The 11,433-nt window shown below is 46.4% G+C and overlaps 3 protein-coding genes across 7 annotated transcripts in view; 2 read left to right on the top strand and 1 right to left on the bottom strand.

Annotated features, from left to right (window-relative positions):
* Positions 1-32: 32 nt before the first annotated feature.
* LOC107268796 (cytochrome c oxidase assembly protein COX19) lies at positions 33-882 on the top strand. Its single transcript, XM_015741920.2, has one exon. It carries the CDS (start codon positions 356-358, stop codon positions 611-613), a length of 258 nt encoding a protein of 85 aa, XP_015597406.1. The 5' UTR covers positions 33-355; the 3' UTR covers positions 614-882.
* A 598-nt stretch (positions 883-1,480) lies between these two features.
* Positions 1,481-2,392, top strand: LOC107268794 (phosphopantothenoylcysteine decarboxylase). Its single transcript, XM_015741916.1, has 2 exons — positions 1,481-2,058; positions 2,132-2,392. The coding sequence occupies exons 1-2, from the start codon at positions 1,639-1,641 to the stop codon at positions 2,300-2,302; spliced, it is 591 nt and encodes a 196-aa protein (XP_015597402.1). The 5' UTR covers positions 1,481-1,638; the 3' UTR covers positions 2,303-2,392.
* A 100-nt stretch (positions 2,393-2,492) lies between these two features.
* Positions 2,493-11,433, bottom strand: part of LOC107268792 (matrix metalloproteinase-2) — a 79,074-nt gene continuing 70,133 nt past the window's right edge. For 4 of the 5 annotated variants that reach the window (XM_015741913.2, XM_015741915.2, XM_015741914.2 and 1 more), the window contains 5 exons: positions 10,056-10,214; positions 5,255-5,724; positions 4,817-5,115; positions 4,242-4,345; positions 2,493-4,139 (listed from right to left, as the gene is read on the bottom strand). In XM_015741913.2, the coding sequence (XP_015597399.1) occupies positions 3,898-4,139; positions 4,242-4,345; positions 4,817-5,115; positions 5,255-5,724; positions 10,056-10,214 (1,274 nt within the window). In that variant the 3' untranslated portion in view covers positions 2,493-3,897. The remainder of the gene's footprint in view (positions 4,140-4,241; positions 4,346-4,816; positions 5,116-5,254; positions 5,725-10,055; positions 10,215-11,433) is intronic. The other variant, XM_025086094.1, reaches the window with a different exon arrangement.

Here is an 11,433-nt window from a genome sequence, read left to right as displayed (position 1 = left end):
TCAAAAAATCCTACTTCCAGACTCGCCGCTACGATTTAGCGCCATGACTGTGGTATCGCCTAAAACCGTAGCGTTGTGCATCTCTCCACTCATCTCTGGCTTTATCTGACTCTATCCGAATCTATTTGGCAGGCAACTTCTACGGAAATGAGTATTGAGAGGATCTCTGGTGACAGTCACGCGTGCGCGTAATTGCTCTTCGAATTGCTGTGATTCTTGTTTGCGAGGTGGAAGTGGTGATCCGTGGTCGTGTGTTCATCCATGATTCTTCATGGTCGTCGGTGGGCCATAAATAGTCGATCAGTTTGCTCATCATTTTTTACCATTTTCTACATGTCTAACCTAAAGCGCGGTGATGTCCTCGTATACGTTCGGGCAAAAGTTGTTCAAGCCGGTCCCTCCTGAGAAGGGCAGTTTCCCCCTGGATCATGAGGGTCAGTGTAAACGGGTCATGATCAAGTATATGCATTGCATGCAAGAGAACAAGAACGACAGTGCTATGTGCAGAGATGCGGCCAAGGATTATCTCGCCTGTCGGATGGACCACAATCTGATGGCCCGTGAAGATTGGTCGAAACTTGGCTTCAGCAATGACACCAACAAGACCACGTAACGGCGTAGTACATATAGATATACCCCAGTAGCGAAGAAAGTGCACACTTCGTCTAGGCTGTTAATTCTTGGTTACTGAAAAAACCTTGACGGAATCATCTCTGTAAATTGTGCATCTCAAGGAAGCCTCGTCGACGAAAGGTCGCTGAATGAAATATAGATATATCGTGCCTACGAATATCTTCATTTAAAACACGTTATATGCGCATGTATCTTCAAAGGACTGTAATCGTACACGCTTGTCAATAATTACCCGTAGTACATTTGGTAGCCTCAATTAGTAAAGACTCACAAACCTGCTGCCTTCCAAAGTCTAGATATAATTATACACACACTTATATATTGGAAACTGACGTTACCATAGGGCTATGGAAAGTGGCGTCAATATATAGTCAAAATAAGATATTGTTAATCGTCGAGAAGATATATATAAATTCATTAAAATTTATTAATATTAAACTAGTTTTTAAGGGCACGATTTCCTGGTATTGGTAGAATTATACAGAGAATCTTGTGTTTGCACACTTCTTACATCATGTTCATAATTGAAATATAAATTGATAAAGATAGGGTGTTGACAAAGTCTTAAACACGTACCAATTGAAGTAGATATCAAATAATTGGTATTAATGAAACAGAATATGTAATTTAGACGCACCCTTGTTCTATTGGACTCACGTTAAGCAAACTTCTTATTTGTTTCATTCTTCCATATCTTCTTACAGCTACGAGTGCTTATAATATCTTTAACTAGGGTTGCATTTTTTAATTTAGTGTTGTGTATTATACACTGCTCTTTCTCGTTGCAAAGACATCTTTATTCTCTATATTTTAAGAATTGTTAATTCCGTTGTACTGGGATACCTAAGTTAGTGCATATAAGAAGCCATATAAAGTGATTCTAGCATATAAACACCAAGCTCATACAGGGTATCGTTCAATACCTTTAACTTTATTGATCTAGCTGTCTTGCAAGATCAATTTTAAGTTCGATAGACTTAAATCTGACAGTAGAGGACAACGAGCATGTCGAGAATAAAAAAGGTATTGATCGGCTGTACCGGTAGCGTGGCCACGATAAAGTTGCCTCAGTTAGTAGAGAAATTGTGGCAGTACAACTTGGATGTGCGCATTGTCGTGACGGAGCGAGCCAAACATTTTCTGAAGGAATCCGAGCTACCACCGGGAATTCAAATTCTCTCGGACACGGTGGAATGGGCAGCCTGGCAAGATCGTGGCGATCCAGTGCTCCACATAGATCTAGTTAAGTGGGCGGACCTATTCCTCATAGCTCCTTTAGATGCAAATACACTTGGGAAGCTTGCAAGCGGCATTTGTGACAACATACTAACATGCGTTGCGCGGGCCTGGGATTCCAGCAAGCCTTTGCTATTCTGCCCTGCAATGAACACTAGAATGTGGGAACATCCGGTTACTGCCCCTCAGGTATGGCATACAGGTACTTCATCATGTAGTACTTTATTGAAAAAAAAAAGACAACTGTTTTATTTTTCGCCAGGTGTCCCTGCTCAAGTCGTGGGGATATAAAGAGGTTACCTGCATCACGAAGACCTTGATGTGTGGTGACACGGGTATTGGAGCTATGGCTGAAGTGGACACTATAGTTCAGACAACTCTTCGCGCCCTCAACCCTTGGGATCCGTATTCTCCGCCCGATCTGCATCCATAGTTTCATCATTTTACAGATATCTGCTAATTTTCCGAAGAAAATTTTAACAACATGCAAAGAGAGTGAATAAACCGATCATTTTTTAATATATTTGACTTACGATTATTTACTGCATGTTCATAACCCGCTATTGTCAATCACATAATAGATCAAAGAAATGTTGAATTCGAAAGCAGATATGAGAAGCAGGTACATTGAAATAATTTTATTCCCCTATATATACATATAGAAAGCACGGACTTAGAAAATATAATGTATCCTTACCATGCTACTTCGGTATACTAGTCTCCCTTTTCGTTTAGTACGTTTCCCAATAGTGGAACGCTTCGAGGAACGAGCAGGACGTTCGCAGTCTCGTACTTCATTCTTTACTATGTACTATACAATATTTAGTTTGCCGAAAAAGGACCGCTATCGACGTCAGCCACCAAATGCACAAGATACTTGCGAGTATATTTTGAAGTATCAATTTCAGTCAATCGTTCCTTCAAAGCGCGCCTGAGTTACCGGCGTAGTAAACCTTCCTAAGATTTGAAATAATTTTCACAAAAATGCTGAGGCACTTGTAAAGGTTGTCACAAATATAATGATGATCAAGTTTCATTTGCTGAATATAAAACCGCTGAGTGGATTTGTAAAGGCGATTTTGGTGCTGGCTATGAAGGATCGCCACGATTTATCTTTATTTCCGATTACTCTAGCTACTACTCCATCGCGCTATATAAATATCACAGTTTACAAAACTGGGGGCACTCGCAGTGCCATACACTAATACAATAATAATAAGTTCATATAAATAACATGTAGATTCATACTTTTTATATCTCCTAATCGTATTAATGACGTAGCCCTGCCGAATAAAGTTTTCACAATTAGTTGCGTTGTTTATTCTTAGAGTCGCTCATCGACTAATAACTGCGCAATCTTTTTTGATCGAGACTAAATACAAAACAACAATTATCTACGGAGTACCCTTGACGATATTTTGCCCTGCTACATAAAAAAAGTTAATAGAAAAATATAAATTAAATATTAAGTTAAATAGAATAGAATACGGTATAAAATGTATAAAAATATGATAAGCGCGGACGATCGTGCGACTGACTACGTTCGCCGAACGATGCCTTTTGTAAAGTCTGCCTGTGGAAACGCGCATTTATAAATGGATATGTGCCTGGTCGTAATCAACCTTTTAGGCCATTTACGGTACAAAAATGAACAAGTCTATCGGTAAGGTAACTTCACGAAAGATAGGGCCTTAAATATCTCTTATTTATCAACATCGATATTTGGCAGTGGCTTCCCGTGCATATTCCCTAATGTTCGCCTACAGCAGGAACAATTCGAGATTTTATTTTCCATTCTACTTTCTTTTTTTCTTATTTTTTCGGCCGACCCGACAGTCGCAAAGTCCATTGTAACGAACATGGAAAAATTACTTCAGACAATTGCCATTGGTGGAAAATGCCACTCGACTTCCCGTTCAAGAAGAACTCTAAGCAGGGATCCGATTCTTTGGACGACAACGCATGTCCTTCTTTCTTATTTTCTTTATTTCTTCCTCGTGGTTTGTAATTCGCAAAGTATATCCTGCTTTACGTTAGCCTCAAGAACGCCGCAAGGCCCAGCATAAGCATCAGCGTGCACGTGGTTCTCGGAGCAAAACTCTGGATCATTCTCGACCTTTTCGGAAGATTGGTCTCTAGATCTGGTGTCTCCAGCTTACGAGGACAGCCCATCCAGACGGGAGCCGAGAGCTTTTGTTTCTCGTGAGCTACCTTCATGCGCAAATCGTCGAATTCCCAAAAGCCCTTGCCTTTGAAAAAGTACGTCTTGCCTGAAAATAATTAAAGACACCGGTTATTATTCATTATGAAATCCGTCGAGTGACAATATCTGGCATGACTACTCTTCATAGACATTTAACATAAAGACTCACCATCCTTCCATTGGAATACTGCATCGATATTATAGCCAACTCCGGCGAACATGGTCATGTCTCTGGGATAGTCGAGCTCCACGTAATTCTCCGATTCATCGAATCTGGAATGGATCAATAATTATTTGAATTTTGCTCAATTTCGGTAATATTTGATGAAATATGAATGCGTCCGATAAAAAGTGGCAAACTGATGCCAAGAATTTTCTATCAATTTCCAAAGTTTAATCGAACTTTACATTTCAGATACATATAACTATGCAAATACATAGTTGATGTGGGTGAGCCCTAACTAAATTAGAAAGTTTTGTAGCTCGCCAAACATCACAGACGCGCAACCGTGTAATTTACTATCTGAGAACTTTTCTTGGACATAAACAGCTCGCGAATGTTTTGCCTTCCGAAAGGCGAAATGCTGAAGATTCGACTCTGCATCGCATGAGGGATGGCGTAACGTAACCATGACTCATCGCCTAATGCGTCAGGTGCGACCGTACGCACACTGCTAGTCTCAAGGGTCAAAGGCCAAGAAGGACCAAGGGATTATTCGATAACGGAGAAGGAACATTTTTTACCTCCAATACATGGTTCCGCTGAAAAAGTAAGTTCTGCCATTGTGTCCCCAGACCATGGCGCCGTCGACCTTCTCCAAAGACCTGGGGAGCCCTAAGTCGGTCAGTGGTCGTGGATATCCGGGCTCCAGAATGTTTCCGTTGAAAAGGAAATATTTGTTTCCAATGAAGAAGACAATTTTTTTATCCGGACGCTCGTAAACGGCATCCACGTGGTCGATATCCTCGGGTAGGTTGAAGAGCCGTATTATTTCCGCGGGATAGCCCTCGTAAAGTCCCTGGTCCCCTATCCTCCAGAGGTACTGCAACGTCAGACGATTGATTGGCGAAGGATTGCAGGATTGTCGGGGGATGCAGGGAAGACTTGAGATTTGAAAAGGATCGAAAAGAAGAAGAAGAAGAAGGAGGAAGAAGAGAAAGAGATTTTGCCAAGAGCCTCACCCGTCCTTTGAATATGAAGACCTCTCGTCGAATGATACTAATGGCGTCGTAGCTGGTATCGCACTTGTCGGGTATTCCGTCCCTCGGCGACGGCGTCGAGCGATGCCGCGGTCTGTAACCCATCGTGGTGGGACTGGTGGCGACGCTGGTGGTTGCGATGGCAGCAGTGGTCGAGGGAGTGGTGTGATGTCGGTGTGGCTTATGAGGTCGTTGAGGTCGGTAATCAGGACGTTCAGTCCTGTAGTCCGGTTTGACAGGGTAACGATCAGGTCGCCTGGGTCTCTCCTCGGGATAGTGATTAGGTCGAGTAGGTCGAGTAGGTCGAGTAGGTCGAGTTCTCCAGGGTCTATAGGTTGTGGTTGTAATTGTCGTAGTGCTACTGGTTGTGGTACTAGGTGCAGCCGCGGGAGGACGTTCCGGTTGCGTTCCTCCGCCAGGTATATTTCCCCACAGCCTTTCCTCGGGGGCACCTGAAAAAAAGAAAAGAGACGATCAGTTAAAAATTAAGAAGGATTCCTGTCGCTGGAGCCCCCACCCCCTCCCCCGAGTATTCATCCGAATCGAATCACTCGAAATATTTCATTAGCTCGCGCTCCTTCTAAAAGGGAGGGGAGTTCTTAGGAGTTCTTCGACGATAACAGAGTCCTATGTTAAATGACGGAACTTTAGCCATGGGGTTTTCAAACTACCCTCGAAGCTGCCTAGGTAGGCAGTTGGCCTACTTTTATGCATCGTTCTCTGTATATTATCCGGCTAACAATTAACGATTCGAAAAGTTACTAGAAAAGTATTGCAAGCTTAATCGAAGGTACGGAGGGAAGCCAATGGGCTTTGGGCTCGCATTACGCGCGGTGTCAGTGCGGGCCTAAGCTCTCGCGTATTAACCATCGCACCTGATATAGTTCTGGCCACGCAAGAAGCTTCGGACGTGCGCCGTCTCGTCCGGCTGCATTTTAACGTCCCCAGACTGCAATGCGAATATCGCCTTACATGCAACTACGAGCATTGTCCTCGTACTCTTTTTCTTCAATTACCCCCGATAATGGGACCTTTTCATGAGAACGACACGCGGATCCGGAATGCCATGACTCCATGAGAAAGGAATGGTGTAAGCGCTTTGGAGCAATTAAATGAAGTTTACGAACTGTAAATCAGCCTCAGAATATACGAATGTTTGGTTGTTGGGAACGAGTGCATCGGGTGCATCGGGTGCATCGGGTGCAGCATCCAAATAACGTATCGCATCGATCACAACTGACTCGCGAGAATCGTTTCTTGGGTCATAATGGAAAGAGGGCAGCACGGCGGTATATGTCATCTTTATGCGTGCCAAAGTGATTTACAGAGGAAATCGGCGGTTCGTTCGCGTCGAACGAGTTTTCATTTCTTCTTTTTTTTTAAATTCTTAATTCCGTTTTCTATACCTCTCGCTCTTCTTCTTCTTCTTCTTCTTCGGGAAACCCCTGACCAGCGACAGTTATCGGTTTCCTCGCAATTTCCGAAATTGCCAACAAAATATTGCAGTGTCACGTAAATCGGATTACCAAATGGATTTACACTCGCCAGAACGAAGCGCTTTACGCAACAGTCCGCCGAATCGAATGATAATGAATATTCGCTCGGCGCCAGCGAACCGTCCGCGAATTAGTAAAACCTATAAGCGGCAACACGCGATTTTAACGTGTTCCTCTGCGCTCGACATGGACGAATATTACCGTAATATTCCCAGCTACCTTCTCCCGTTTAAATCGAGCATCCACTGTCAACCCACCACAATGCCACGTTATATTATTCTGATATTGCGCTCATACTTGTGTGCGGCGGAAAAATTGGCAAGTAATATCGGCAGAGCATGAATTAGTCATTAGCTGCTAGGCGGTTGCTTGGAGAGCCTGGAGTCCAGGAGTCCAGGACTCCAGGAGTCCCGTAGACTCGTGCATATAAAAGCTGCTTGATTAAGCGCTTTCTCCCTTTCCAATAAGCTGCGCACTTCACATTAGCCGGATGAAAAATGGGAATAATAAGGAAAGAGTCGAATCGCGCGAAAGGGGTCCCGTAGATGGCAAAGGGGGAAAGGGGGGAAAGAGGGGAAAGGACAATCCTACTAAATTACGTATTTACACCGACGACAGAAGATTTGCCGCGTGCAATACAAAAAGAAGTGGCACCGGTAAACACTTTGAAATTTAGTTTTCGTAAGCTTGCTCACTCGCACAGGGGCTTAGGAATGTCTCTCGAGGAGGTCGAGGAGGTCGAGGAGGACGGCGGCCGACTCGAGACAAAAGGGCCACTCGGCGGTCTGTCAATTGCAATCGGAGCGCACCTGAACGTCTCTCGATATTTTGCATCGACACGGCGAAATGAGCCGAACGTCTTGCAGTTCTCAGGGTTCAAAGAAATTCCGATAGCATCGCGATTGGCTTTGTAATTTATTTAATTCGAAGGCAAAAGAAGGTTGCCAATCGAGAGACGTGCAATTTTTCAGGAAACGGGATATCCCACGTCAATGTAAGCGTGAATGTTCTAAACGAGGGGAGCAAAGGATGGCGTTTCGAGCACTCTTCTGGTGATTTCGTGTAAGAAAATGAAAAGTTGAAATGCAAGTGGATGAGCGTCCGGTGCAACGGAGTCAATTGCCGCTGTGGGATGGGGCAGAGTCGTTGTCGTCGGAATTTCGATCTCGTCGCGGCGCGAACCTGGAAGGACGAGTGGAGGGGCGAGTGGAGGGGCGAGTGGAGGGGCGAGTGTGGCTGAGCGAGACGATTCTCGAGATGCTCCAAAGGTTTAATTTCCGAGTGGGACTTCTATTGGAGTTACTTTGCAGGAGACGCCGGTGCGCCGCGTCGGCCGCCGGAGTGAATGAGGTTGCAGCGAAACAAACGGTGCGCCAAAAAAGCAAGCTGCAGGAAGCCAGGGAAAGCGGGCCGATAAAACTGAGCAGTCGACGCGACAAAAATAATTGTCCGAGTTCGCTTAATGAAAATGAACCAAACTTGGCCTCATTCGCGGATTGCAGTTCCCGCCGTCGAACGGCAGCAGCTTCTGGGGGCTCGGGGCGCCACGCCCGGGACCACGGCCGTGTTAGTTTCGACAAATGTCAGCGCCCTGACGCCGTGCATCGCGACGAAGCTCCTGTCCTATGAAAGCAGCACGAAGAGAAAGGACCTGCTGTCAAGAAATAACAACCAAAGAAAATAATATGTCCTATGGTATTTCGCGTACCTTCCTAATTACCAAAGTCTTACCGCGGCTAATTCACGTTCAAATCGCAAATAGGGATGACTGTCAAGGACCTGTACGCGTTATAAATGAAAATAGAAATAAAAGTCCCTTGGCTCCTCGAGGAAAGACAGGAATCCCAAAAGAAGTCGTCTGCCCGGGTAGCACGTAACTGGACTATCAAGGCAGCAGCGACTTGGCGTGTCCACGCGGGATTGATTCTCGATCTTGACGCGCCTTGTCTCCGCGTGTCTGCGCCACGCGCCAGTTACGAACACGTGATCGCGGCACTTGGCATCAGGTGCCTCGAATCCTGGACAGTTCCATGGCAGCTGCCCTACGAGTAGTTGTGGCCTTCCGCCGTTCTCGCGTTTCGCTGTGGTTCCCGCCGAGGACCTGACGGCTGCAATTCACCATTTCGCAATATATATGCAGATGCCCGAGGAGTTCCTGTGGCGAACAGCGCCGGCTGCCGTTACGTATGCATTACCGTCCTTCGTCTTTCAGTCATAACGGTTCTCAGAGAGGCCGCCATAACGCAGAGCCCTTCTGTACACGGAGCGTGATCGTGTATAGGTATGTAGGGCGAGCTAGATGCTGCTGGTGTAGGGGAGAGGGGAGAGGGGAGAGGGGGTTTAGAGCGAATGCATTTGCAATCCCTCGGGAATCGCCAAAGCTCTGCAGTGCACTAAATCACTCGAGCGTGCAGTTCATACCCCGAGGACCTAGTGCTGGTCATTCTTTATATTTTATTCAGGTTTCATTTGAAATACCCTTCTGCAGGTAAGTCCTTGACCCCCCTAGCGGAGTAAGTAGAATGTGAGTTCTCGTTAAAGACCAAAAACTGTTGACCCGCATCGCCGTCTACCCAGGTGCCGCGGTTCCACCACCACATGGCTGCTGCCGTAGATTTACCCTGCATTCGGACCCCCTGCCAACGGCGGCGACATGTAGCTTCCCGTTAAGCCCACCCTTGGCCTCTCACTCGCTCACTCGTTGTCAGAGCAGGAAGCCGCGCAAGTCACGTGACACGTGCATCCAGGCACACGCGAGACGCTCTGCTTGTCGCGTTGATTGTCGTGTTGACTGTAGCTACGAATACGCGATACGCGATAAGCGACAAGCGCTCCCCTTTGGATCCTTGGAGGGCTGGCTATTGGTTCCACGAATTCAAACGAATTACGAATTAACGTGGAACCAGGCGCCTCCGTATCTGGTTAAAGCTAGCGTATCGAACAAGTAGACAGTACATTATAATATGCCGTGTAAGCAGAACGCGGACTTCCGACGCGGCTTAGAGAAGCTAATTCCACACTATTCAATGTGGTGAGCATAGCACTCGGCCAGACTCGGCTAAACTCGGATCCGCCATACATATATTGTAGTATAGATGTCGGCCCACTTGGATTGGCTCTGATGCGTGCTTCGAATTTCGGCAGGACGTAACTGCGAGAATGCACCTAATTTACGGCACCTCGCTACTCGCTCTGCTCGCTTAGGCCGATGCTCCTTCCGGGTTTCTACCTGGACTTGACAGTCGACCGTATTCCAGGATCCCTTTGACCCTCGGTTGCGCACTTACCGTACATCTGTTGAATTCCATGTCTGTCGTCCTCGGGCAGCTCGTAATTCGTACTGAGTCCTTGATACCAGGGATACATCAGCGCACCGCGAACGGAGCTGTGCGCCAACCCAAGGGAGTGGCCGAATTCGTGGGCAGCCACGGCGTAGAGACTCGTTCCTGAAACATCAGACATGAGATTCCCGTTTGAGTTACAAACCCTCGTGCACAAGGCTAAGGTTCCTAAGGTTCCTGAGGTTCCTAAGGTTCCTGAGGTTCCTAAGGTTCCTAAGGTTCCTAAGGTTCGGCTCACAGAGGAGCCGTCGTGTCTTTGTCTTTTTAGCAAAGGCCAGTAAATATATTGACACAAGCACGCGATTTCCCTTTCAGCCTGACCCCTTTGGCCCCTTCCCTTTCTTCCACCACGTCCCTCGTCTTTGCCCAGTCATTCCTCCTGATTGCGAGTGGTGCGCCGCGTCCTAGCGAGCCGTATCGCACTTTTAAGAGATCGCCTGACTTTTCCGGACAATTGCTTCGAGAACTACGTGATCCTAGTTCTCCTGAGATGCACTTCGGGTTCCGGAAGTACCCCGTTGCTTCCACGCTCGGGTCTCTCTCTCTCTCTCCATTCGAGTGTTATTCCTTCCACTGTCATGCGCTCTACAATGTTCCAGCAGTATTTGATCGGGAGGAAAAAACGGGCTGAGATGCAGTTTCGAAAATGACAAAGTCTTAGGAATAATTGGGAAATCTAAATTGGTCCTTTAGTGGATCCAGCTGCTTTCTCCTCCTGCTAGACTACTCGAACCCTTGAGTCGGCTGGATGAAAGTACCGAGTAATTTCGAAAACCGCATCGTCCTTGGGGGAATCGCAGGAGAATATAGGTAAGCAGGCCAGTTCAGATTTATATCTCATTTCCTTAGAGACCCGTGACTGAAAACATTTCGGTATCTAGTCAAGGGTACTGCCGAAGGGTACTGCCTGTAACGAGATCGCTGGAGGATCAAATTAAACGGATGGAGCCAATAAGACATAAGTTGCTATGCGTATAGCAACTTGACAAAGTGGCAGGTGGCCATCGCGTAAGCGTTTGGCCAATCGACCGGACAGCCGGAAAACATGGCAACAAGTTGAGACAGTATCGAGCAGCGTCAAGATTTCCGAATCGAATTCCACGAATTACGGGCAAAGTCTCCTTGTCCGAATTCCTATTTTCACGGTCATCTTTTCTTTCATCGCCTTTCCTACCTTCTCACTTTCTATCACATCCGCTCTCTCTCTCTCTCTCTCTTTCGCGTCCTCTCCATGGCGCATTAATTTAATGGCCAGAGCTTTACGCCGACTGCAGATCGATTTACGCGGCGACTGAATGTTCTGCCCCCCCCCCCCCCCCCCCCC

This window comes from Cephus cinctus, unplaced genomic scaffold (genome assembly GCF_000341935.2).
Source record: "Cephus cinctus unplaced genomic scaffold, Ccin1 Ccin1_scaffold0581, whole genome shotgun sequence".
Classification (NCBI taxonomy): Eukaryota; Metazoa; Arthropoda; class Insecta; order Hymenoptera; family Cephidae; genus Cephus; species Cephus cinctus.
Note: the sequence above shows the minus strand (reverse complement) of the source record. Positions and strands in the feature narration are given on the sequence as shown.

Coding starts and splice junctions, on each gene's coding strand:
- LOC107268796 (XM_015741920.2), top strand. CDS start 356: ATGTCCTCGTATACGTTCGGGCAAAAGTTGTTCAAGCCGGTCCCTCCT.
- LOC107268794 (XM_015741916.1), top strand. CDS start 1,639: ATGTCGAGAATAAAAAAGGTATTGATCGGCTGTACCGGTAGCGTGGCC. Junction 2,059..2,131: donor ATCCGGTTACTGCCCCTCAG/GTATGGCATACA, acceptor ATTTTTCGCCAG/GTGTCCCTGCTCAAGTCGTG.